This window comes from Procambarus clarkii, chromosome 58 (genome assembly GCF_040958095.1).
Source record: "Procambarus clarkii isolate CNS0578487 chromosome 58, FALCON_Pclarkii_2.0, whole genome shotgun sequence".
Taxonomy (NCBI): Eukaryota; Metazoa; Arthropoda; class Malacostraca; order Decapoda; family Cambaridae; genus Procambarus; species Procambarus clarkii.
Window position 1 is genome coordinate 10,702,403 of NC_091207.1, and position 26,086 is coordinate 10,728,488.

General features: G+C 40.9%; 1 protein-coding gene across 4 annotated transcripts in view; it reads left to right on the top strand.

Annotated features, from left to right (window-relative positions):
• The window catches only part of Cdk8 (cyclin-dependent kinase 8), an 83,178-nt gene that overhangs the window by 24,957 nt on the left and 32,135 nt on the right, over window positions 1-26,086 (top strand). For 3 of the 4 annotated variants that reach the window (XM_069306544.1, XM_045758188.2, XM_069306543.1), the window contains exons 5-11: window positions 1,086-1,275; window positions 2,066-2,180; window positions 4,262-4,360; window positions 8,431-8,503; window positions 14,675-14,772; window positions 21,066-21,147; window positions 26,010-26,066. In XM_069306544.1, coding sequence (XP_069162645.1) covers window positions 1,086-1,275; window positions 2,066-2,180; window positions 4,262-4,360; window positions 8,431-8,503; window positions 14,675-14,772; window positions 21,066-21,147; window positions 26,010-26,066 — 714 coding nt within the window. The remainder of the gene's footprint in view (window positions 1-1,085; window positions 1,276-2,065; window positions 2,181-4,261; window positions 4,361-8,430; window positions 8,504-14,674; window positions 14,773-21,065; window positions 21,148-26,009; window positions 26,067-26,086) is intronic. The other variant, XM_069306545.1, reaches the window with a different exon arrangement.

The window sequence follows — 26,086 nt, forward strand, 5'->3', positions numbered from 1 at the left end:
GATTGGCAGATGCAGTTTAATGCTGACAAATGTAAGGTTTTGAGGTTAGGTAATGATGATAGAGTTACAAGATATGAGCTAGATGGTGTTGAGACTGCAAAGTCGGATTGCGAAAGGGATCTGGGAGTTATGATTAGTAAGAATTTAAAACCAAAAAATTAATGCATAAATTTTCGTAATAAGGCAAATAGGACACTGGGATTTATTAATCGAAGCGTTAGTAACAAGACGCCTGGAGTTGTTCTTTACTTATATCTTGCTCTGGTTAGGCCCCATTTAGATTATGCAGTTCAGTTTTGGTCGCCGTACTATAGAATGGATATAAATTCACTTGAACATGTCCAGCGTAGGATGACAAAGTTAATCCCCAAATTAGAAACCATTCATATGAAGAAATATTGACAAAGCTTAAATTAAATTCTCTAGAAAGGCGAAGAATTAGGGGTGACATGATAGAGGTGTACAAGTGGAACTTGACAAACACCTCCAAAGGATACCTGATCAACCAGGCTGTGACTCGTACGTCAGGCTGTGAGCAGCCACATCCAACAGCCTGGTTGATCAGTCCAGCAACCAGGAAGCCTGGTCGACGACCGGACCGCGGGGACGCTAAGCCCCAGTAGCACCTCAAGGTAAGGTGGATGAATGGGCATAACAAAGGGGGATATTGGTAGGGTGTTGAAAGTATCAACACAAGACAGAACACGAAACAATGGGTATAAATTGGATAAAGTATAGATTTAGGAAAGACTTGGGTAAATACTAGTTTGGTAACAGGGTGGTTGATTTGTGGAACCAATTACTGTGTAACGTGGTGGAGGTGGGGTCCCTCGATTGTTTCAAACGTGAGTTGGACATGTATATGAGTGGGATTGGGTGGTTATAAATAGGAGCTGTCTCGTATGGGCCAATAGGCCTTCTGCAGTTAACTTTGTTCTTATGTTCTTGTACTAGTGTTCAGGACCCCAACTTAGTCAGAAACCAATCTTCGATATAAGTTAGCAAAAATTGTGTTTTACGTATTTTGTGTTGCACATATATTTAAAACTGTGTAAACCAAATTGATTTATAATTATTTGTTTCAGAAACCAGCAAATATTCTGGTCATGGGGGAAGGAATTGAACGAGGTCGTGTCAAGATTGCAGATATGGGTTTTGCACGACTTTTTAATTCGCCCCTCAAACCTTTAGCCGATTTAGATCCTGTTGTAGTAACATTCTGGTACCGAGCACCAGAACTACTTCTGGGTGCACGTCATTACACAAAAGCAATTGGTAAGTGTGTAGTTTTACTTTTTTTTTTTTTAATTCAAAATAGTAGCCTCGGCCTCGGCCTGATGGATAGCGCGCAGGACTCGTAATTCTGTGGCGCGGGTTTGATTCCCGCACGAGGCAGAAACAAATGGGCAAAGTTTCTTTCACCCTGAATGCCCCTGTTACCTAGCAGTAAATAGGTACCTGGGAGTTAGTCAGCTGTCACGGGCTGCTTCCTGGGGGTGGAGGCCTGGTCGAGGACCGGGCCGCGGGGACACTAAAAAGCCCCGAAATCATCTCAAGATAACCTCAAGTAGAAATATGTTACAATTTTCTGTTATTTTCACATAAATCTGAATCTAGATGGTCATCATTATAATCTTTTTTTCTCAACTCTAATTCTTTGCCACTTAAAATAAATTCTTGCCTCTGATATATTCAAGTATTCAGGCAGGGTTACAGTTACAATATGTCTGCTAAATTTGTCCTGTATGTGCAATATATGGGGGGAATGCCTTTGAATATCTCCCTGAAATTTCCTAAGGTTTGGTGTAGCTTTGCAGGAGGTGCAAGAAGGTCCCTATTGCTATTGACTCATAGAACCCTCTGGTGGCAGATTATTGAACAATTTCAATACATTGTTGTGGAGGGGAAACATCTGACTAGGGCCTAGTTACTCAAAGCCTGGCAGGCTGTGGCTACCCTGATGGCATCAGTTTGAGGCTAAGGAAGCGTCATAATTGCCTCGAGCTTTTAATTTCACTTAATGTGTTATTTTTCTTCCATACACTGTACATTATTTCTTTTGCAGATATTTGGGCAATTGGCTGTATTTTTGCAGAATTGCTGACATCAGAACCAATTTTCCACTGTAGACAAGAGGACATTAAAACTAGTAATCCCTATCATCATGATCAATTAGATAGGTGAGTTAGTTTTTCATTTTGTTACGTTATGCTGCTGTGCTTTCCTTGTTTGGAATTGCAAACACTCGAACTATTGAAATAAGCTATGCACAGTGTCCTTTTGAAACTGTCAATAGCAAAAAGCAGTGTTTTGTATTAGAGTAAAATTTAACTTTCATTAAATTTGCATTTAGTTACAACAAAACTGGTGAGAGGGATATTCTTTACTACCGTGTTTGTGGTAAACAGTAACTAAGTGAGGAAGCGTGAGATATCTGGCAGCCATTGCCTCGGTCACCTGCCTCATTCTTGCCACATGGTTTACTTACTTTAATTGTAGGTAATTTATTATTCAATACATGGCATTCAGTGAGTAGTAGCAGAATGGTTAGATGCATAATGGACTCTGGAACTGAAACCCAGTTCTGTATTTGTTTAGCTGCAAAAGAAGTTAGTGCCACTTCGGTTTACGAATGCCCCTATGTACAAACATTTTGGGTTATGATCCCAATTTCTTCCTAAAACGTGAATCGGCTTACGAGCTTTTCCTCTGGTAACGTAGTTTGTTGATACGCATATGGGCGACCTAGCATGGGGTTCCTGGTGGCACGGTCTCCCACGCTTCAGTTTACCAGTGCCTCCCGCTTAGTGACGATCGCCCTTGAAGTCTTTGTCAAGACTTTAATTGTTCTTCGGCTTATTTTGGGTTTGAACATAAAAGTAATTATTACATATCACACCATGGGTCCCAAGAAAGTCAGTGGTAAGGTTCAACCTAAGAAAACACATGTGAGAATGACATATAGGAAAACAAGAGATTATTCGTAAACATGAAAATTGGTACACAGGTTGTTGAACTAGCTAGGCAGTACAACAAATGTCAGCGATATGCACTGTACAGTAATTGCTAAGAAAATGGACATTGAGTGCTAAAGTGGCAAAAGGCATATTAACAATCACAAAACAAAACACAAACAATTGAGGACGTTGAAAAGTTATTAATTTGGATATACAACAAGGAGTTAGCAAGTGATAGCGTTTCATTTGTGAAAAAGCAAGGCAATTGCATGAAGACCTTTTAAAGAATACCCCTGGAACAAGTGATGCAGATATGAAAGAGTTTAAGGCAAGCAGGGGTTGGTTTGAGAAATTTAGAAAAAGAAGTGGTATGCATAGTGTTGTGAGGCATGGGAAGGCTGCCAGCTCAGACAAACCAGCGGCTGAAAGATTTGCTGCCGAATTTAAATATTTTGTAGACAGTGAGGGATACCTACCACAATAAATGTTTAATTGTGATGAGACAGGACTATTCTGGAAAAGATTGAAAGAGGACATACATTACCCAGGAGGAGAAGTCATTTCCCGGACACAAGCCTATGAAAGATAGGCTAACTCTTGTACTGTGTGGTAATGCGAGTGACAACTTGAAAATTAAATTTTCTCCCTGGAAGGGGACTCCCCTGAGACTGCCCGAGTCTCAACACCAACTAAACCCTGCCCTGACTCCGAAACCCTCAGACACTTCGGAGCCGGAGGCAAAGGGAGAGGAACCGGATGGACAACAGAAGAAGAAGGACAAGGAAGGGGGGGGGGGGGGGGGGAAGGATGGAACCAGAGCTGAAGCGATTCCCACCCCCCAAGTCCGGGTCCCTAAAACCAAAATGGGGCATCTGGGGAAGCAACTAACCTAGCACGATGCAGCAACCTAAACCTAGCATGCAACGCAGCTGCTGCATGCACCCTCATATCATGATCAGTAGCTTGAGTGAACTGGAGCACATACAGGCAATTCAAAATGTGATTCAAATAATAGCTATTTGTCAGGAGTCAGTAGCTCTGTGGTATTTGGGTGTATTGCCGAGTGGGAGACATCCTCGAGGTCAGGGGAGACAAGTCAGGAACATGTTATGCCAGTGTCACATACTTGTTCAACATCTCGTGCACCTTGGATCTCCTGCCATCTCACTTATGGGCATTCTAGCTCGTATGTAATGTTAATTTTAGTAGAAACAGTCAATTTGCATTGTTTCTGATTAAAATCTAGTTCTTTATTGGTACAGTATAATGATTTTAAAGAATAATATGAACTTATCTTTCCTCAGAATCTTTAATGTTATGGGCTTCCCACAAGAAAAGGACTGGGTTGACATCAAGAAAATGCCAGAGCACGGTACATTAATGAAAGACTTCAAGAAGAACAAGTAAGATAACCGACAGCTTTTCTTTGCCATTTTCTGTTATTACAACTTATTAATGCAAGAAACATAACATGAATTGTTTTCATTTTCCAGGCTTGTTAGGCATCCTTCAGCAGACACACATTGTGGTATTGTCACGTATATATTAGTTATACCTTTATCTCCAGTAGGGATCCCTTATGGTATTGTCGTGTGTTATTAGTGATCCCTAGTAGGTTATCTTGAGATGATTTTGGGGCTTTTTAGTGTCCCCGCGGCCGGATCCTCGACCAGGCCTCCACCCCCAGGAAGCAGCCCGTGACAGCTAACTAACACCCAGGTACCTATTTTACTGCTAGGTAACAGGGGCATAGGGTGAAAAAAACTCTGCCCATTGTTTCTCGCCGGCACTCGGGATGGAACCCGGGACCACAGGATCACAAGTCCAGCGTGCTGCCCACTCGGCCGGGATAAGGGATCCCTTATGATACTGTGTACAGTATACAAAAATTCAATTGGAACAATGAGGTGACTCGAACCATAGCTCAAGAAACACCCAGCCATGCACCTTACCCCTGTACCACGACTTGGTATAAGTTATACAGCCTTGTATTCTATTGAATTGAGAGGAAGTCTGGAGGCTTCTTCTGAAAACAGTTCAGGTGTTGCATACGGCTCCCAACTTCTTTGGTGTTTGTAAAGTAGTCTGTCATTGTACGCTCCAGCTTTGGGTACCCAATTGATTATCTCACTGATATAGTTTAGTTCATTTATTATGCACCCCATACCCATCTTGTGGGCAGTAGTGGAAAGGGTTACAAAGGCACATAATGGGTTCAGTCCCTGAGCCTATTATGTGCCTCTGTAACCCTTTCCACTACCGCCCACAAGATGGGTATGGGGTGCATAATAAATGAACTAAACTAAGTCATTGATATACAACACGTTAGTGTGATTTCTGTGTGTATAATCATACAGATGTTAGTTATCTCTAGTAGGGATACCTTACAGTATGGTCATGTATATTAGATATCCCTAGTGCCTAGATATCTACTGTTTTGAAGACATTTAAGGAAGCCTCTGCACTTTTACTTAGTCTTGCTTATCTTTACTCTGTATAATTCAAAATGTACATTTTTGTTGGTTTGAACCATTCTTAAATTATTGTATTGTATAGCATTTATTTTGTAAGCGCTATCTTGAACAAATATAATTGTAAAGTCATTTGTTTGGTATCACTGGAAATTTAAAATATGACTAATTGAGCACAAAGAAATCACAGTGGCATGCTATATCAATGAGGTGACTTGAGCCAGCATTTTGGTGATTCCCAGACACTTGCCTTAACAACGATAGGACAAAATTCAGTCAACCCGGAGCTCTACTGATTTCGCTGGGAAGGCCAACTGGTGCCACAACTAGATTTTTGCGATTGGCACCGCCTACACTCTGGCCTGTGGGTAATGGTGTACTTAACCTTGTGGTTAAAGTTACTCCATCACCCTCCATCACCTCCCCTCCATCACCTCCCCTCCATCACCTCCCCTCCATCACTTTCCCTCCACCACCTTCCCTTCATCACCTCTCCTCACCTCATTGCTTCAAATAATTTTCTCATTGATACGTCATGCCATTATGATTTTGTTTGTGTTCATAAGATTGAGCATACCGTTACCCACAGACCAGAGTGTAGGTGGGCCAGTCGTGTAATTCTGGTGGTGGCATCAGTTGGGGCCTCCAGACCTTCCTAGGGAATTCAGTAGAGTTCTGGGTTCACTGGCATTTGTTTTATCGTGGCCGAGTTGGTTAGGCAAGCGTCTGGGAATCACTGAGGTGCTGGTTCAAGTCGCCTCGTTGCCTCAAATGATTTTCTCGTTTGACTAATTCTTAATTTTGTTTAGCCCTCTAAATCGTTAAAAAAAAAAAGCAAGTTTAAATACCATATGTAAATCATTAAATATTTGGAGTTAAGAAACATGAACTCTGAGGTAAACATTGAAACTAACCCCTATATAGGCAACACCAACTTTCTTAATTCATTGGTATTTGTAAGTCGTCCATTTGTAGCTTGGAACCAGATTTTCCATAGGTTGCAGGGCAACAAGTGAGGGATGCAGGCCCAGACCACCGAAACTCATCATAAAGTGTCTCGACTCACTAATTCCGATGCTGTGTTGTGGACCGTGATCCAAAACAGAGATCCAAATAAATATATATTTACTTTGCCCAACAGTGCTACCTTAGCAGAGTTGTGGCGTGTTGATCAAGGCTCGATTGTTTCCAGGACGTAGCATGAGGGAGCTACTTCATTACCCCACTACACTAAGCCATTTCATTACATTGAACACTTCTGGACTTTGTTGAGGGCACAGGTGTGCAGGAAATAGGAGGAATGATAAGGTTAAAGAGGTATTTGGTGTATTAGTGAATTCAGTTTCTTTATTATGCGCTCCATACCCATGCCGTGGGCGGTGGTGTAAAGGATTACAGAGGCACATAATCGGTTCAGGAACTGAACCCTCTAGTTCGTTTAGCTAAGCAAATAACAATCTTTTGATGCTAGTTACAAAATTATTAATGTTATATATACTTGTACACATACTCATACATACATGTACATATATATACGTATACATATATACATTATATACATATATACATAACAAAGTTCAAATAAAGTAAATATATATGTGTACAGTACATACAAAAGAATGGGGGTGGTTGGAGAAGATAATATTAGTGTTCAGTGAGAAACCACAAGGTCTCCTCTGAATACTTTTTATTTTCTTCTCCGAGGCTATGGGTCCCCACATTGGCACCAAAGGTGGTACCCTCACAAACTTTTATATATACATTTACATACATATTTAATCACCCACACAAATACACACAACAATAATCTTTTGTATTAATGAAAGAAGCCAATTGCTCTTTTCTTGTGATGGGATTGCAATTCAGTCCCTGCAATTCACCTCCAACCTGAATTGCAGGTCAAAGAAAGTGAGTGTTGACTGCAGTCATATGACTGAGCCTTATTGGTTACTAACTTTGCTTGTAGGTGGCAGCTCATGTCAGTGTATGGGGGGGGGGGGGCAATATCTAGGTCAGATGAAGATGCCTCTCTATTTTTGTCGAAGATTTTCTTATGGCCATAGCATAAATGTCACTTTTGCTGGAGTTAAAACTTCACATTACAATTTCTAATCTAATTTGTTGTGCTCTTCCTCTCTGCCATCACCACCAACTAATCCCCACTGTCACCTCTACAGCCTCCTTCACCACCACCACCGGTTGGCTGAGCGGACAGAACACTGAACGCTTGATCCTGTGGTCCCGGGTTCGATCCCGGGCACCTGCGAGAAACAACGGGCAGAGTTTCTTTAACCCTAATGCCCCTGTTACGTAGCAGTAAAATAGGTACCTGGGAGTTAGTCAGCTGTCATGGGCTGCTCCCTGGGGATAGAGGCCTGGTCGAGGACCGGGCAGCGGGGACACTAAGCCCCGAAATCATCTCAAGATAACCTATAACCACCACCACCACTACTACAACCATCACGAAGACAACCAATAATGCCCTATGCCCAGTCACACTGTACATAACATGAGTCTGTGCTCATCACGCCCCTTCAGCTTGTACTCCCTATATTCTTTACACCATGTAATTATTGCTTCCTCTAGTATTTACTCCTGTACGTTAATGGTCTTGTACTGTACTGTCATTTTGGTTTGGGAATTATATTTTTCTGTATGTATTTTGAATGAACATTAATTCACTGTATTTGAAGGAACATTGATTCACTGTACTTGAAGGAACATTGATTCACTGTATTTGAAGCAACCTTGATTCACTGTATTTGAAGGAACATTGATTCACTGTATTTGAAGCAACATTGGTTCACTGTATTTGAAGCAACATTGATTCACTGTATTTGAAGCAACATTGATTCACTGTATTTGAAGCAACATTGATTGACTGTATTAGCACATTGTACAGTGTGTGTGTGTGTATGTTTGAAGGAGGTTTGAGTGTTATCTTGGTGCATCATTACAGGTATTAATGGTATTTGAGTTAATTTACTTTTCTCTTGTTACAGTTACTCCAATTGTTCTCTTGTTAAATATATGGATAGACACAAGATCAAACCTGACGGCAAAGCATTCATGTTGGTGAGTTTACTTTACGTTATTTTCTTACCAACTAAAGTCCATTCAAGGTGTTGGAATGGTCTTAACCCTTGGGCTGGGCACTTGTTTACATGATGCAACACACACGTGATCACTACCTACAAAATTCTCAGAGGAATTTAAAGGGTAGATAAAGATAAACTGTTTAACACAGGTGGTACGCGAACAAGGGGACACAGGTGGTACGCGAACAAGGGGACACAGGTGGTACGCGAACAAGGGGACACAGGTGGTACGCGAACAAGGGGACACTGGTGGTAAGCGAACAAGGGGACACTGGTGGTACGCGAACAAGGGGACACAGGTGGTACGCGAACAAGGGGACACAGGTGGTACGCGAACAAGGGGACACTGGTGGTAAGCGAACAAGGGGACACTGGTGGTAAGCGAACAAGGGGACACAGGTGGTAAGCGAACAAGGGGACACAGGTGGTACGCGAACAAGGGGACACTGGTGGTACGCGAACAAGGGGACACAGGTGGTAAACGAACAAGGGGACACAGGTGGTACGCGAACAAGGGGACACAGGTGGTACGCGAACAAGGGGACACAGGTGGTAAGCGAACAAGGGGACACAGGTGGTACGCGAACAAGGGGACACTGGTGGTAAGCGAACAAGGGGACACAGGTGGTACGCGAACAAGGGGACACAGGTGGTACGCGAACAAGGGGACACAGGTGGTACGCGAACAAGGGGACACAGGTGGTACGCGAACAAGGGGACACAGGTGGTACGCGAACAAGGGGACACAGGTGGTAAGCGAACAAGGGGACACAGGTGGTACGCGAACAAGGGGACACAGGTGGTACGCGAACAAGGGGACACTGGTGGTACGCGAACAAGGGGACACTGGTGGTACGCGAACAAGGGGACACAGGTGGTACGCGAACAAGGGGACACAGGTGGTACGCGAACAAGGGGACACAGGTGGTACGCGAACAAAGGGACACAGGTGGTACGCGAACAAGGGGACACAGGTGGTACGCGAACAAGGGGACACAGGTGGTACGCGAACAAGGGGACACAGGTGGTAAGCGAACAAGGGGACACAGGTGGTACGCGAACAAGGGGACACAGGTGGAAACTGAGCACCCACATGAGCCACAGGGACGTTAGAAAGAACTTTTTCAAGAACTTTTACAGTGTCAGAGTAGTTAACAGGTGGAATGCATTAGGCAGTGATGTGGTGGAGGCTGACTCCATACACAGTTTCAAGTGTAGATATGATAGAGCCCAGTAGGCTCAGGAACCTGTACACCAGTTGATTGACAGTTGAGAGGCGGGACCAAAGAGCCAGAGCTCAACCCCCGCAAACACAATTACGTGAGTACAGGTGCATCATTCCAAACAATTTTTTTCCTTTCTGATATTGTTTTTTTTTTTTTTTTTTTTGAGATATATACAAGAGTTGTTACATTCTTGTTAAAATGCATTCCCTGATCACAGGTAAAGCAAAAAGCAATGCGACTTTGGCTGTAGTTAATCCTGGAAATCTAGTAAGTCATGAGCATTGATGCAGAATTCACCCATGACCAGTCCTGCCATGGGGTAGGAGTTGCCGCAAAGATGTTTTTAGATGTTTACACATTCTCAATGTTTCCGATTTGTTTTTTTTTCCTCTAGTTTTTCCATTAATATTATTCAGTAGTATGTCATTTGAAAACTTATATAATGTCATGATCCCCAAGCAAGGCTCGTGGTGTAGAACTTTCCCTATAAATCAGTGAACCTCCTGGCCTCAAATATGTAAGTTCAAACTGTATAGGGTTGAGTGAAAGTCTAAGTAAACCCCACCAGTTTACTGGGGCTAACTTATGTAAATGTCACCGCTTAATTACACAATATTTACATATCCACAACAAAGGAAAAATAATCAGGTAAGTTAACACAAGGCACAAGTCACGGCAGTTAGATGTCACTAAGCAAAGATAACTTAATAACATGGGTCCACTAAACAGCTTAAGACTGGCTGGTAGGTTGTGGACATGGTGGGTGGTGACGTTACATAGCCAGAGTGGGGGTGAGGTCTCGGCATGAACATCAGAAGACACAAGTCGGTGAACTATCACTTTGCCTTCAGAAAAACAAAGTCCCAACTGAACTGGTAAATGACACAGTCGAAAAAAACGCTTCTTAAAACTCAGAGTCTACAATGACTGACAAAAGGCAGTCAGTAAACTCGTCTACAGATTTTCAGTCCACAAGGACTGAAAATCTGGCAGTCAGGAATCTCCTTTCAACCATTAAAGTCCACAAGACATGAAATTTGACCAAGTCCTGGATCTCCTCTGAAAGTGATTCATATTCAAGATTAACAGGACTCAGAGAATAGCAGAGTTGTGGCTATAGTTAGTGATGTGTAGTACAGTACTGTATATTAAAGGAATTTTACTGCATCAGGTGGAGTAATCTGATGGTGTCGACTGCAAGTAGTATGTGGTGCTATGCTGTGTTTTACCACACTGTATATATACACACAGAAATCACAGTAGTGTGATACATCAAATGAACAAATCCACAAGGGCCTTGATGAGGATTTGAACGAGATGTTCCCAGACGCGTCTTAGTCAACTGTACCACCACATAGTCACTTGTGGATTTGTTCATTATATATATGTATATATACATATATGGGTGTAAGTGTGTGTGTGTAAGTGTGTATGTGTGTAATTACCTAAGTGTAGTTACAGGATGAGAGCTACGTTCGTGGTGTCCTGTCTCCCCAGCACTCTGTCATATAACGCTTTAAAATTACTGACAGTCTTGGCCTCCACCACCTTCTCCCCTAACTTGTTCCAACTGTCTACCACTCTGTTTACAAAAGTGAATTTTTTTGCACATCTCTGGCAGCTTTGTTTCATTAATTTAAATCTATGACCCCTTATTTTTTGAAGTTCCGGGTCTCGGGAATTCTTCCCTATCAATTTTATCGATTCCTGTTACTATTTTGTACTTAGTGATCACATCGCCTCTTTTTCTTCTATCTTCTAGTTTTTGCATATTTAATGCCTCTAACCTCGACTCGTAGCTCTTGTCCTTCAGTTCTGGGAGCCACTTAGTGGCATGTCTTTGCACCTTTTCCAGTTTGTTGATGTGCTTCTTAAGATATGGGCACCATACAACTGCTGCATATTCTAGCTTTGGTCTAACAAAAGTTGTGAATAATTTCTTTAGTATTTCTCCATAAGTGTATTTAAAAGCAATTCTCGAAGTTAGAAAGTGTAGCACAGGCTCCTCGCACAATGTTCTTAATGTGGTCTCAGGTGACAGTTTTCTATCTAGAACCACCCCTAGATCTCTTTGTCAGAATTCTTTAAAGATTTCTCACAAAATTTATAGGTTGTGTTGGGTCTATGTTATCCAATTCCACATTCCATAAGATGTCATTTATTCACATTAAATACTATTTGCCAAGTGGTGCTCCATTTACTTGTTTTGTCCAGGTCTTCTTGAAATGCATGATAATCATCTAAGTTTCTTATCTTCCCTATTATCTTAGCATGATCAGCAAAAATGTTCATATAATTCTATATTTCAACTGGTAGATCGTTTATGTAGAGAATGAACATTACCGGTGCAAGAACTGAACCCTGTGGTACTCCACTTGTGATGGATGTTGACTCGATGACAACTGACTCAACGTACTCAACATGTTAACTCGGATGCAGGTTCAAATCCTCCTCACGGCCCTTGTGGATTTGTTCATTTGATGCATCACGCAATTGTGATTTCTGTGTGTAATGAAGTAAGGGCGAAGAGGGAGAATGGCCTATTGACATAGCTTGAGTGCATGGGGGGGTGGGGAGTTGTGTAAAACCCTGGTTTGTGCCTCGGAGAGGCTGCAGGATCCAGTAAGTTCAGTAGAACTTCGTTTCAACATCTTTGACCAGGTCGTAGCTCAGTCGATTAAGGCAGCATCTGGGATGCTCTCGGATGCAGGTTCGAATCCTCGTCATGGCCATTGTGGATTTGTTCATTTGATGCATCACGCAATTGTGATTTCTGTGTGTAATGAAGTAAGGGCGAAGAGGGAGAACGGCCTATTGACATATCTCGAGTGCATGGGGGAGTTGTGTAAAACCCTGGTTTGTGCCTCGGAGAGGCTGCAGGATCCAGTAAGTTCAGTAGAACTTCGTTTCAACATCTTTGACCAGGTCGTAGCTCAGTCGATTAAGGCAGCATCTGGGATGCTCTCGGATGCAGGTTCGAATCCTCGTCATGGCCATTGTGGATTTGTTCATTTGATGCATCACGCAATTGTGATTTCTGTGTGTAATGAAGTAAGGGCGAAGAGGGAGAACGGCCTATTGACATATCTCGAGTGCATGGGGGAGTTGTGTAAAACCCTGGTTTGTGCCTCGGAGAGGCTGCAGGATCCAGTAGAACTTCGGTTTCAACTCCTCTTGACCATGTCGTAGCTCAATCGATTAAGGCAGCGTCTGGGATGCTCTGGGACGCAGGTTCGAATCCTCGTCACGGCCCTTATGGATTTGTTCGTCCCCTTCCCTCATTCTTGTGGCCTGCATGACATGTTGATACATGAATGTCTCCAAGATGAGGTTTACAAATCTGCCTGTCCAAATGTCCTCTGTTCTTGCCGCGTAGGCCTCCCAGTCCATTGCCTTAAAGTTGAAGTCCCCCAGTACCAACAATCGGGATTTATCTTTGTCAGCTCTTACCATAATCTCTATCATGACCATTATGAGGCCCTCTCGTTTGTCATCCAGTTCTTCCTTTATCCATGTGTTTGCTTGCTGGTGGGCTGTAGGCATTTACAATTATCAGTTTATCCTGATTCCAGACCTGTAATGCCACTGTCACATATTGAGGGTTTTCAATTATTAACTCTTTTACCTTCGGGTGTTCTTTTACCAGCACAGTCACTCCTCCCCCCCCCCCCTTCCTAGTTTTCCCGTCACGTCTCCAAACTGAGTAGCCCCTTGGGAAAAGGACCTCATTTAAAATATGTTTTTCAAGTTTGGTCTGTTAATGCGACAGTATCTGGGACCTTGAGCTGAATTATATCCTTCAACTGCAATATTTTTTCTCAATCCATCTATGTTGGTATATACTATTTTCAGGAACATGTTCCTGTTCCCTTTGTTCTTTACACCCCCCCCTTCCTCTAATGATTTTGTTGCTTTGTCTGTGTACCATTTCGCTAGCTTTCCTGCCATATGTATATATGTATATGTATGTATGTATGTATGTATGTATGTATGTATGTATGTATGTATGTATGTATGTATGTGCGGAAAAATCACATGTGAAAAAATAGAGAATGTTAAACATATTTTTGGCTCGATTCGCCTTCATCAGAGAAAACTATTCACTCTAATGTGCTCTGATGAAGGCAAATTGAGCCGGAAACGCATTTAGCATTCTCTATTCTTCACATTTTCCACATACTTGGATCTTTTTGGATCATACTTGGGGTTTTTCCACATACTTGGATCTTTTTGGATCATACTTGGGGTTTTTTCCACATACTTGGATCTTTTTGGATCATACTTGGGGTTTTTCCACATACTTGGATCTTTTTGGATCATACTTGGGGGTTTTTCCACATACTTGGATCTTTTTGGATCATACTTGGGGGTTTTTCCACATACTTGGATCTTTTTGGATCATACTTGGGGGTTTTCCACATACTTGGATCTTTTTGGATCATACTTGGGGTTTTTCCACATACTTGGATCTTTTTGGATCATACTTGGTGTTTTTCCACATACTTGGATCATTGTTTTTGTGATTGTTGTTGCACATATAAAATGTTTGTGTATATATGTAGTGCAATAACAGCAAAAAGAGTCTTTTTGTTTAAAGAATATAATATTGTGTAAATTAATGACAAATATATGTGTACTTATGTTCTACAAGTTCACTGATACAAACAACATTGACAGCCCAATGCATCACCGCACTTGAAATAAATTAGGCCATACCAATAAAAAATGAAGAAACTCTTTAAGTTGTTCAATGCGTGTACATATAACTTGGAGCAAGATGTTTGGTGCCAGGGTGACCGTGATGTTTCAATTAATATTGTGAATGACATATAAAATCTTAATTTAAATATATTATGCTCTTGAAATTGTTAATATACATATATATATATGCACTGCTCTAATGTAACTTCTTCAACTGACAGTTGCAGAAGCTATTGACAATGGATCCAACTAAACGAATTACCTCCGAGCAAGCAATGCAGGACCCATACTTCCTGGAGGACCCCGTACCAACTCAAGAGTTAGTAATCTTAATTGTCATCTTTTAGAATTACATTTCTTTTAATTTTCATGTCATAGTATCTTGTTTGATCTGTGCATGTACATGTCTGACAGTCTGACAGCTGGGTGGACAACACTTCGGATTCGTAGTCCTGAGGTTCCGGGTTCGATCCCCGGTGGAGGCGGAGACAAATGGGCAAAATGTTTCTTTCACTCTGATGCTCCTGTTACCTAGCAGTAAATAGGTACCTGGGAGTTAGACAGCTGATACGGGCTGCTTCCTGGGGGTGGAGGCCTGGTCAAGGACCGGGCCGCGGGGACACTAAGCCCTGAAATCATCTCGAGAGAACCTCAAGATGTGTACTATTTCATCAGTTTGATGATAAAACTAGTACAATTTATTGTTACGCCTTAGACAGCAGTTCTCTTCATCTGTCGATTCAGGGAGTAATGCGGTTATTGTTTTTTGACAATTTAAACAATTATTGTCTGGGTTTTACCTGTATGATGCAAATAAGGATGTAATAACTGGGCAACATGGACTTAGAGCAGGAAGATCATGCCTCTCGTAGCTACTTGACCACTATGACAAAATCGCTGAGGCTATGCACGAACTTCACAAAGGCATTTGATAAATGTGACCATGGAGTAATAACACACAAAATAATATGAAGTTGATGGCAATAACTGGTGAAGTAAGATTGTGGATATTAAATTTTCTGTTGAACAGAACAGAGTAACAGTCAACCAAATAAAATTGAGTCCAAGCTCAGTTAAAAGCTCTGTACCTCAGGGTACAGTCCTTGCACCGCTGCTTTTCCTTATTCTCATATCAGATATAGACAAAAGTATAAGTCACAGCTTCGTGTCATCCTTTGCAGACAATACAAAAATCAGCATGAAAATTATATCTGCTGAAGACATTGAAAAACTACAAGCAGATATTAATAAAGTTTTCGATTGGGCAGCAGAAAATAACATGTTTAATAGTGATAGATTCCAGGTACTCAGGTATGGTAAAAAATGAGGACCTTAAACAAAATCCAGGGTACAAAACACAAATCTTCCCATCCCCATAGTAGGAAAGTGGCAAGTAAAGGATCTGGTAATAACAATGTCTGACTACCTAATGTTTAGGAAGCATAACAAGCAAATATTGCGTCAGCCAGAAAAATGATTGGATGGATTATGAGAACTTTCAAATACGGGGATCCCATCACAATGATTGTACTCTTCATATCACTTGTGTTGTCCCATTGTGAGTACTGCTCAGTACTCACTCGCCCCTTTATAGTGGGAGAGATTGCTGAACTGGAGGGATTTCAGAGAACATATACGGCAAACATAGACATGATAAGCACCTAAATTATTGGGATTGTCTCAAAGTTCTCCAAATGTACTCCCTAGAAAGGAGACGAGAGAGAGATCAATAATGTATACAGTGTATGGAAAATACATGGAATTGGGCAGGTCCCAAATCTCCACAGAAAAATAACAACATATTGGAGTGAATGATGTGGAAGAAAATGGAGAATAGAACTAGTGAAGAGGGGTACCATAGGTACAGAGAACACTGTATGAACATCATGTATGTTTATGATGGTCAGAGGAATGCAGGGAGTGATAGTGGTGTCAGGGAAGGCAAGTGGTGTCAGTGGTGGAAGTTGGTAGGGAGTGATAGTGGTTTCAGTGGAGACAGGTGGTGGAAGTGGTCAAGGAAGGCAGGGAATGATAGTGGTGTCAGGTGATGTCAGTAGTGAGCTCTGGCCTGAGTTATCAGCTATTCGTCAATGCGTGGCTGGCACCGCTGCCGCCTCGATGCTTCACTCACTCGCGGCTTTTCACCAAATTAGCTGACAAATTGCTACCATTTCAGTTGTTTGTAACACATGGCTCCATCATATTCCATAGTCAAAATGAAGAATTCATAATAAATGATGGTGTCAGTGGTGAGGGGAAGGCAGCTAGGCTCTACCTGTCAACATTTGTATTCATTAGCCCCTGGGCTGCTCTTGCAGTTATAGCCTACAACATGCACCGGCACAAGAAGTAAACAAAAAAATCATCTTATAAAAGTGTTCATTTGTGTTCCCTGATCACGGGAAAAATAATAATAAAATCGTAGGTGGCATATTTTGGCCGCAATAGGGTGGGAAGTCTGTCAAAAAAAAAAGGCATTGACAGAACAAGTGTCGGAGGAGGTCTGCTCCATCCCAGATGTCAGGCAGGAGTTGCCACAAAGATATTATTACCTAATTATTTCAATGTCTCTGACATTTTTTTTTCAGTAATATTATTCAATTGTGTGTAGTGTGATATATTTATATAATAAAATGTATGAATCATCGCTATATTCAAAAATATGGTGTGCATATTAGTGATTCAATTGTTATGTTCATAAAACAATAAACAAATAGTTTTGCAGTTATTACATTATATACACACATATATAAGTATCTGCATATTTTGTTCATCATAACGAACCACTAATTTGAGATGGTGACTCAAAAAGCAACGAGGAGTGGCCGCCTCACACCAGCCAGCCAGCCACTCACCGCCACTCCCTCCCTCAACAGCACCTCACTTGTCAACATTATCCTCCCACCATAGTGTTTTTGTTTTTATTCACTATACTGAATATAGATGTTATATATAAGTATGTACATGTTTTGTTCACCATAACTGTACAACTAAGCTGGTATGGTGAGTTCAGGCAATAAGAGACGTCCCTACACACACACAGTCGGCTAGCTGCTGCCTCCCTCACTGGTTCAAAGCCAGACACGTTAACATTTCTCGCCCAACAATACTGTTCGTGGTGTTATTACACTACACACACACACACACACACACACATTATATTCAAGTATCTGCATGTTTTATTCACCATAACTGTACAACTAAGCTGGTATGGTGCCCAAAGACCATAGTGGCCACTCTACACAGCATGACAAGTCATGCAGACGACACTGCCTCTATCACCCAAATGGCACACATTATATATAAGTATCAAAATTTGTGTTCACCATAGAGAACCACTGAGCTGATATGGTGAATGCAGGCAATAACAGGTGGCCACACACCTGGACAGGCAGATTTGTAAACCTCATCTTGGAGACATTCATGTATCAACACGTCAAGCAGGCCACAAGAATGAGGGAAGGGGATGTTCCGTCAGTACTGGATCTAGTATTCACCAGGAAAGAAAAAGAGGTATTTGACATCCAGTACCTTCCTCCCTTGGGAAAGAGTGACTACGTCCTCTTGGACATTAAATATGCTATGAGATATAATCTAGTAGAGAATGGGGACAGTGAAACAGTTAAACTCGATTTTAAGAGAGGACACTATGGGGAACTTAGAATTTTTTTCTTGGCTATAATTGGAGAGACTTGTTGCTAGGCAAGGAAGTAAATGAGATGGTATGCCAAATTTTGCAAAATATATGATGGAGGCACACAAACATTCATACCAAAACAGACATGCAGACCTGGGAAACAGGATTGGTTCAACAGAAATTGCGAGAGGGCCAGAGATCAAAAGACAGAAGCATGAAATCATTATAGAAAGAAACCTCCAAACATACCAGCGATACAAAGATGCGAGAAACAACTACATGTCAGTAAGGAGAGAGGCAGAGAGGAAGCTTGTGAATGGTATAGCAGACAAATGTAAATCAGATCCAGGACTTTTCTATAAATTCATTAAAAGCAAGCTGCAGGTAAAGGATAATATTCAAGAGGTTGAAAATGGGGGACAGATACACGGAAAATGAAAAGGAAATGTGTGAAACATTAAACGAAAACTTCCAAAGTGCGTTTGTACAAAATGAGGTCTTCAGAGAACCAGACACAATAAAAATTCCAGAGAACAGCATAGAGCACATAGAGGTGTCTAGAGACGAAGTGAAATAAATGCTCCTGGAGCTAAGTAAGAACAAAGCAGTTGGCCCAGAGGAAGTTTCACCATGGGTTCTGAGAGAATGTGCACCTGAGCTCAGTATTCCACTTCAGCTGAATTTTCAGACATCCCTGTGTACAGGAGTTGGTGCAGATGTGTGGAAAAAGGCTAACATAATTCCAATCTACAAAAGTGGCAGCAGGGAAGACCCCCTCAATTATAGTCCTGTATCATTGACAAGTGTAATAGTCAAAATATTGGAAAAAATAATAAAAACTAAATGGGTAGAACACCTGGAGAGAAATGATATAATATCAAACAGACAGTATGGTTTTCGATCTGGAAGATCCTCTGTATCGAATTTACTCAGTTTCTATGATCGAGCCAAAGAGATATTACCGGAAAGAGATGGTTGGGTTAACTGCATCTATCTGGACCTAAAAAAGGTTTTTGACAAAGTTCCACATAAGAGGTTGTTCTGGAAACTGGAAAATATTGGAGGGGTGACAGGTAAGCTTCTAACATGGATGAAAAATTTCCTGACTGATAGAAAAATGAGGGCAGTGATCAGAGGCAATGTATCGGACTGGAGAAATGTCACAAGTGGAGTACCACAGGGTTCAGTTCTTGCACCAGTGATATTCATTGTCTACATAAATGATCTACCAATTGGTATACAGAATTATATGAACATGTTTGCTGATGATGCTAAGATAATAGGAAGGATAAGAAACTTAGATGATTGTCATGCCCTTCAAGATGACCTGGACAAAAAAGTATATGGAGCACCACTTGGGAAATGGAATTTAATGTTAATAAATGCCATGTTATGGAATGTGGAATAGGAGAACATAGACCCCACACAACCTATATATTATGTGAGAAATCTTTAAAGAATTCTGATTATGAAAGAGATCTAGGGGCGGTTCTAGATAGTAAACTATCACCTGAGGACTACATAAAGAACGTTGTGCGAGGAGCCTATGCTACACTTTCCAACTTTAGAATTGCTTTTAAATATATGGTTGGTTGGGGAAATACTAAAGAAATTATTCACGACTTTTGTTAGGCCAAAGCTAGAATATGCAGCGGTTGTGTGGTGCCCATATCTTAAGAAGCACATCAACAAACTGGAAAAGGTGCAAAGACATGCTACTAAGTGGCTCCCAGAACTGAAGGGTAAGAGCTACGAGGAGAGGTTAGAGGCATTATATATATGCCAAAACTAGAAGACAGAAGAAAAAGAGGTGATATGATCACTACATACAAAATAGTAACAGGAATTGATAAAATTGATAGGGAAGATTTCCTGAGGCCTGGAACTTCGAGAACAAGAGGTCATAGATATAAACTAACTAAACAAAGATGCTGAAGAGATATAAGAAAATTCACTTTCGCAAACAGAGTGGTAGACGGTTGGAACAAGTTAGGTGAGAAGGTGGTGGAGGCCAAGACCGTCAGTAGTTTCAAAGCGTTATATGACAAAGAGTGCTGGGAAGACGGGACACCACGAGCTTAGCTCTCATCCTGTAACTACACTTAGGTAATTACACAGAGTCAGCAGACGACGCTATCCTCAGCATTACTCCTCCCACCATACAGCACAGCACTCATTATCACAACAATCCTGCTATTATCAGAATCCTGATCATTTATATCACAGTCAGGGGTCTTCTGTAATACTATCATCACTAAATAATACCAGTTACATATATATTTTACATTTTTAGGCGATGCTGTGGTCACAAACTGAACAGCAATGCTGTTAGCTCATGCTGCGTGCACCAGCCTTGGTGGCTCAGTCAGTACTGAGACTCTCACACCTGGGAACATTACCCATGTTTTTTTGTTTTTTAAATGGTGTCTGTTTACAAGAGCCCTGAGGAAGCTGATGGGAACCTCGTGTAGCTGCGGGACTTTTAAATGTTCGCTGTACTCCCAACCATTCATAGCTGTGGTACGCCGTCCTGCAATAGTTACTCACTCCTGCTATTAATGTATTGCACCCTTTAACCATTGCACTGTGCCGAACGACAAATGCTGTTTTGAGAGTTGTCCGATTTTTTAAAATTAGGCTATATTTTAATGTTTTTTTAATGTTTTCATCACTCTTTGTGTTTTAAAATGAAAATAGTTGAGTTTGCAAACATTTTGACGGTAACTTTACCTGAACATTTATAAAAAACAACAAAAATATGTCCTTAACAATTGCACTATGAAGTTTTTGCTAAAAATAGGTGCGCAGTATAGGGGTTAAGGGTTAGTCCTTTCTTGGTGCTAACATATCAAACAGGCTCTCAAATATTTCTCTCCTATCAGTCTATGTAAGAACTGAATTACAGTAACAACTTTAGTTGCAAATATATTTTGATGCAAAATTAAATTCTAGACTGACTAATAAATGTGTTTTAGTGTCTTTGCAGGGGGCCCTATTCCGTACCCAAAGCGTGACTTTCTGTCGGATGAGGAGCAGGATGACAAGTCTGATAATAAGGTAAGTTGAAGGAAAACAATATGTTGACTTCATATAGTTGAATCATGGAATGCTTTGTGCAGAATTGAGCAATTGCAACTGCTTGCTTGTGCATAAGTGTGAATTTCTTTGGTGAAAGTCATTAGAATTCTAGTTTTATATATAGAATGACCTCATAGTTAAATGACTTCATGGGGATTTAATATACTCTCTTGGCATATATTAATGCAGCTTTAGAGGCAAGAATTGTTTTGCAATTTGGTTAAAATGTGTAGTAATAGATTTGTTGTACTGTAATAAATTTGAAGAGATGTGATTGAGGGCAGAGATACCCTGTATAACAATGTTATGAAGGCTACACAACATTCTACTGAGGCCAACAACTGAAGTGGTGCACCCGTAGGCACAAGGCTCTATATAATAATAATACAGTAATAATAATTTTGTCAAAAGAATGTGTGTACAAGGGCCTCGTAGCCTGGTGGATAGCGCGCAGGACTCGTAATTCTGTGGCGCGGGTTCGATTCCCGCACGAGGCAGAAACAAATGGGCAAAGTTTCTTTCACCCTGAATGCCCCTGTTACCTAGCAGTAAATAGGTACCTGGGTGTTAGTCAGCTGTCACGGGCTGCTTCCTGGGGGTGGAGGCCTGGTCGAGGACCGGGCCGCGGGGACACTAAAAGCCCCGAAATCATCTCAAGATAACCTCAAGATAACAAAGAGCATAAGAGTAATGTACAGTTGTCGGGACAGGAGTTACACGTACTAATGAAGTCACTATTATGCAAAGTATTTCAGGCAAAACGTTAAAAAAAATGTACAACAAATTTAACCAAAGGTGTGAGGGATTAAAACACTTCATACTAAAGGAGAAACACTTGATACTAAAGGAGAAACACTTGATACTAAAGGAGAAGTAAACTAACAAAATAAGAACGTTCAAGGAAAATTAAGAAATGAATGTGAAAAAAGGTGATACTTAAGGATGACAGTCATAGACTATTACATTATGGAGTCAGCAGTTCTAGCAACAGTATACGGTAGTTTGTTTACATTGATAACAGAATGTTAATACTACGGTGTAGTTAAGGAAAGCAATTTTTCTCATAACATTGAGAATTGAGAAGATGTATAGATGTAGATGGTAGTGTTTAGAGTTTGTATACCTGTAGCAAGACTAGACAGTTGAGAGATGTGAATGAGTAAAAGGAGCCGGTCGGCCAAGCGGACAGCACGCTGGACTTGTGATCCTATGGTCCCGAGTTCGATCCCGGGCGCCGGCAGGAAACAATGGGCAGAGTTTCTTTCACCCTATGCCCCTGTTACCTAGCAGTGAAATAGGTACCTGGGTGTTAGTCAGCTGTCACAGGCTGCTTCCTGGGGGTGGAGGCCTGGTCGAGGACCGGGCCGCGGGGACACTAAAGCCCTGAAATCATCTCAAGATAACCTCAAGTAGATCCAAGAAATGAGGGAGTAATTCTAAGCTGCCAATAAGAGTTATTCATAAAGGAATTGTGAACTACAGATAGATAGTTTGGATATACACAATTAAAATGAAGAGGAATTTAAGTATTAATTAAAATATTATGGTATGGAAAGAAAGTAATTTTTCAAATAAAATGTGAATGATCCTTGAAGAAGAGATTAAATTTATTTATTTATATATATATATATATATATATATATATATATATATATATATATATATATATATATATATATATATATATATATATATATACAAGAAGGTATATTGGGATTGTGAGGATACACAGTAATTACATTCTTGTAAAGCCACTAGTACGCGCAGCATTTCGGGCAGAATTAGACACTAGGGGATGATAAAGGATTTCTGGTTTTGGAAAGGACTGCAGCTGTCACATGACTCGCTCGGTTGCCATTAATAAACTGAAGTTTTATGTAGAAGTAGCCAGTTAAAATGGATGCTGTAACCCCTTAACTGCGCGACCTCCAAATATGACACCCCCCAGTGCGCAGGAAATAAAATCTCTGGAAAAAATTATTTTCTGTTTTTAAAGTGTCAAAAAAACACTAATTTAACACTATCTACACACGTTATGTATACCTATCTACATATTTTATTCACCAGAACTATGCAAGTAAGCCGGTATTGTGTCCAAACTTTACAGCGGCCATCATACACTGCATGAGAAATCACACAGCAGCCAGCAGATGACGCTACGATTACGTCACCTGCCTCAACAAAATAGTTCCTCCCAACATACAGTACTCCTGTTGCTGTTACTACACTATATATACACACCACACACTGTATATACCCATGTACATGTGTTCCCCATAGCGAACCACGAAGCTAGTATGATGAGCAAAGCAAGAGTGGCTGCCACACAGTGAGGCTACCTCGATTCTCTCCCTCACCACAATTACTCCTCCCACAATACTACGAACAGTGTTTATTATCACCACAGTCCTGCTGTTATCACAATACTGGTAACTAAATCCTGTAAATACATAATTGACCACAAGTTTATTTTTAAAGGAACCTAAGAAGTCGTTTGAAGATTCCTAGATGGACGAAATAATTCTGTGGTGCTGTGGCTAGCGCTGTGAACATCGTGAACAGCATTGAATCAATAATATTTGAACATTGTACAGAGTCATTATCACACTCAGGCTCTTCTGTAATACTATGATGGCTAAATAATACAAGTTATATATATATTTTGACATTATTATGCGATGCTGTGGTCACAAGATGAACAGCAGTGCTGTGAGCTCATGCTGCGTGCGCCGACCTTGGTTGCTCACTCACTACTGAGGCTCTCACACCCGGGAATGTGGACCATGATTTTTTTTAAAGATGGCGTCTGTTTACAAAAGCCCTGAGGAAACCGATGTGAACTCCATGTAGCCGCGGGACTTTTGAATGGAACGTGAAAAATACAAATACTCGGAGGCGCCTAACGCACCCCGGACGGGGGCCTGCAGGCGCGTTGCGCAGTTAAAGGGTTAATTAATATTATTGTTGGCAGGTCATAACTTTTGAACCAAAGATTAGCTGACAATATAACATGGTTTACCGCTGACAACGGAAACATACACACAGTATTTTCTAAATAATTTGAAAAATCAAATTATTTTCAGAGCCATGTTGTAGCTCAGAACTACGACATGGCTCTGTAGACTGAGCTACGACCATGTCGTAGCTCAGTCGATTAAGGCAGCGCCTGGGATGCTCTCGGACGCAGGTTCGAATCCTCGTCACGACCCTTGTGGATTTGTTCATTTATGTACCTTGATCCCGGCTCTTTCCTCCGAAACTCCGTTCGTGGATTCAGACCAGTGGCTGTGCCTTGAGGTTGTGCATCATTCATATTGTAAATTGAACACTTATACAGTAATGCACCTAATTGGCTAGAATTGTGCTTTGAAGCATGCTATATTTGTTCATCCTTATTTTGGGGTCACTTTACACTGTTGCAGTAGCATAAGGGTGGGTGTTAGCTTGCCATATGCAGGCGATAAGTCACAATAAAGTGGCTAAATTATGTTGACCAGACCACACACTAAAAGGTGAAGGCACGACGACATTTCGGTCCGTCCTGGACCATTCTCAAGTCGATTGAAAATGGTCCAGGACGGACCGAAATGTTGTCATCCCTTCACCTTCTAGTGTGTGGTCTGGTCAACTTAGCTTGCCATACGTGCCCATCTTGTGTCTCGGAAGTCTGGTGTAATTCCTTGACATTATTCCTTGGTAATTCCTAAGGCCTGGCAGCCCCCAGGACTATAATTTATGGAACTACAGAGCATATCACCAGAGAGTGCATCTCATTACATTCTATACTTTATTTTTGAATATATACTATTTTTGTAAATTGTCTGATGCACAGTGGTCAGTGCATTCGGTCCATACCTGTAAGCTTTCGGGTTTTATTTACGTAGCACGAGAGAGATGCTTGGCTGTGTTTCCCTTCACCTGATGCTTCTGTTGACAAAGTAGTAAATAGGTACCTGTGAGTTACACAACTGTTGTTGGTGGCATCCTAAGAAAGGTCAGTAGTTGGCTTTGGGGGATCTTGATAAGCCTAACAGGCTTATTAATAGGAAATTCAAGAAAAAATATTTGAGTCCAGTTTTAAGTATGTGACAAATAGTTATGTGGTTCAATTAACTGGCAAATATTGCTCGCTGGGAGTCCTTGATGAAGGACTCATGATTGACAGAATTAAGTTCTGTACCGTATATTGTTATGTTATATAGGTGTCAAAATTCAGTAAATAGTTTTAGAAATTTAGATTTTTTTAGTACCGTGATGTAAGATGAACTTAATTTTTAGACTTGATACACTGTAGAGAGTGTGTATGTAAAGGGAATTTACATTTACTATTTATGTAAAGGGAATTGTGTGAAAATATATCCTGTAAATATTTATCCATTCAACATATAGGTAGCTCCCGGTGCTTGAATAATCCTAGGCTAAGTTTAGCAAATTTGTTTAGCCAAGATATTAAGTCTGTGTATTGAAATACATTAAATGACTTGCCAATTAAAGAGAATATACTGTACTCCTAAGTGGTTTTATAAGCAATAATGTTGAGTATAATACAGTATTTATATAGTCTAAAAATAAGGTGCTTTAAAAATAATTATAAAAGTCCAATGTTCTGGGTAGTTCAGTTAATTTTGCTATAGTTTCTTCTTGTATCAAGTCATAAATAGTTTGTTCCCAAATTTTGGTGTGATGGACTATGAAGGGTTCCGGAGAAGTGGACTTGTCAGTGAGGAAGATGCGGGTTTGAGCACCGTGATCACAACGAGGGAGAGTATTGAGAGGGAATTGTGTAGCATTATAGGGTGGCCTGGCCGTGTGATGGACGTGTGTTTCTCTTGGTTTTCCAGAAGAAGGTTTTCATGGAGCAGAGCTGGACCAATCAACAGAGAGCAGCAGCAGCCAAGGTTAGATACATTTGACTACA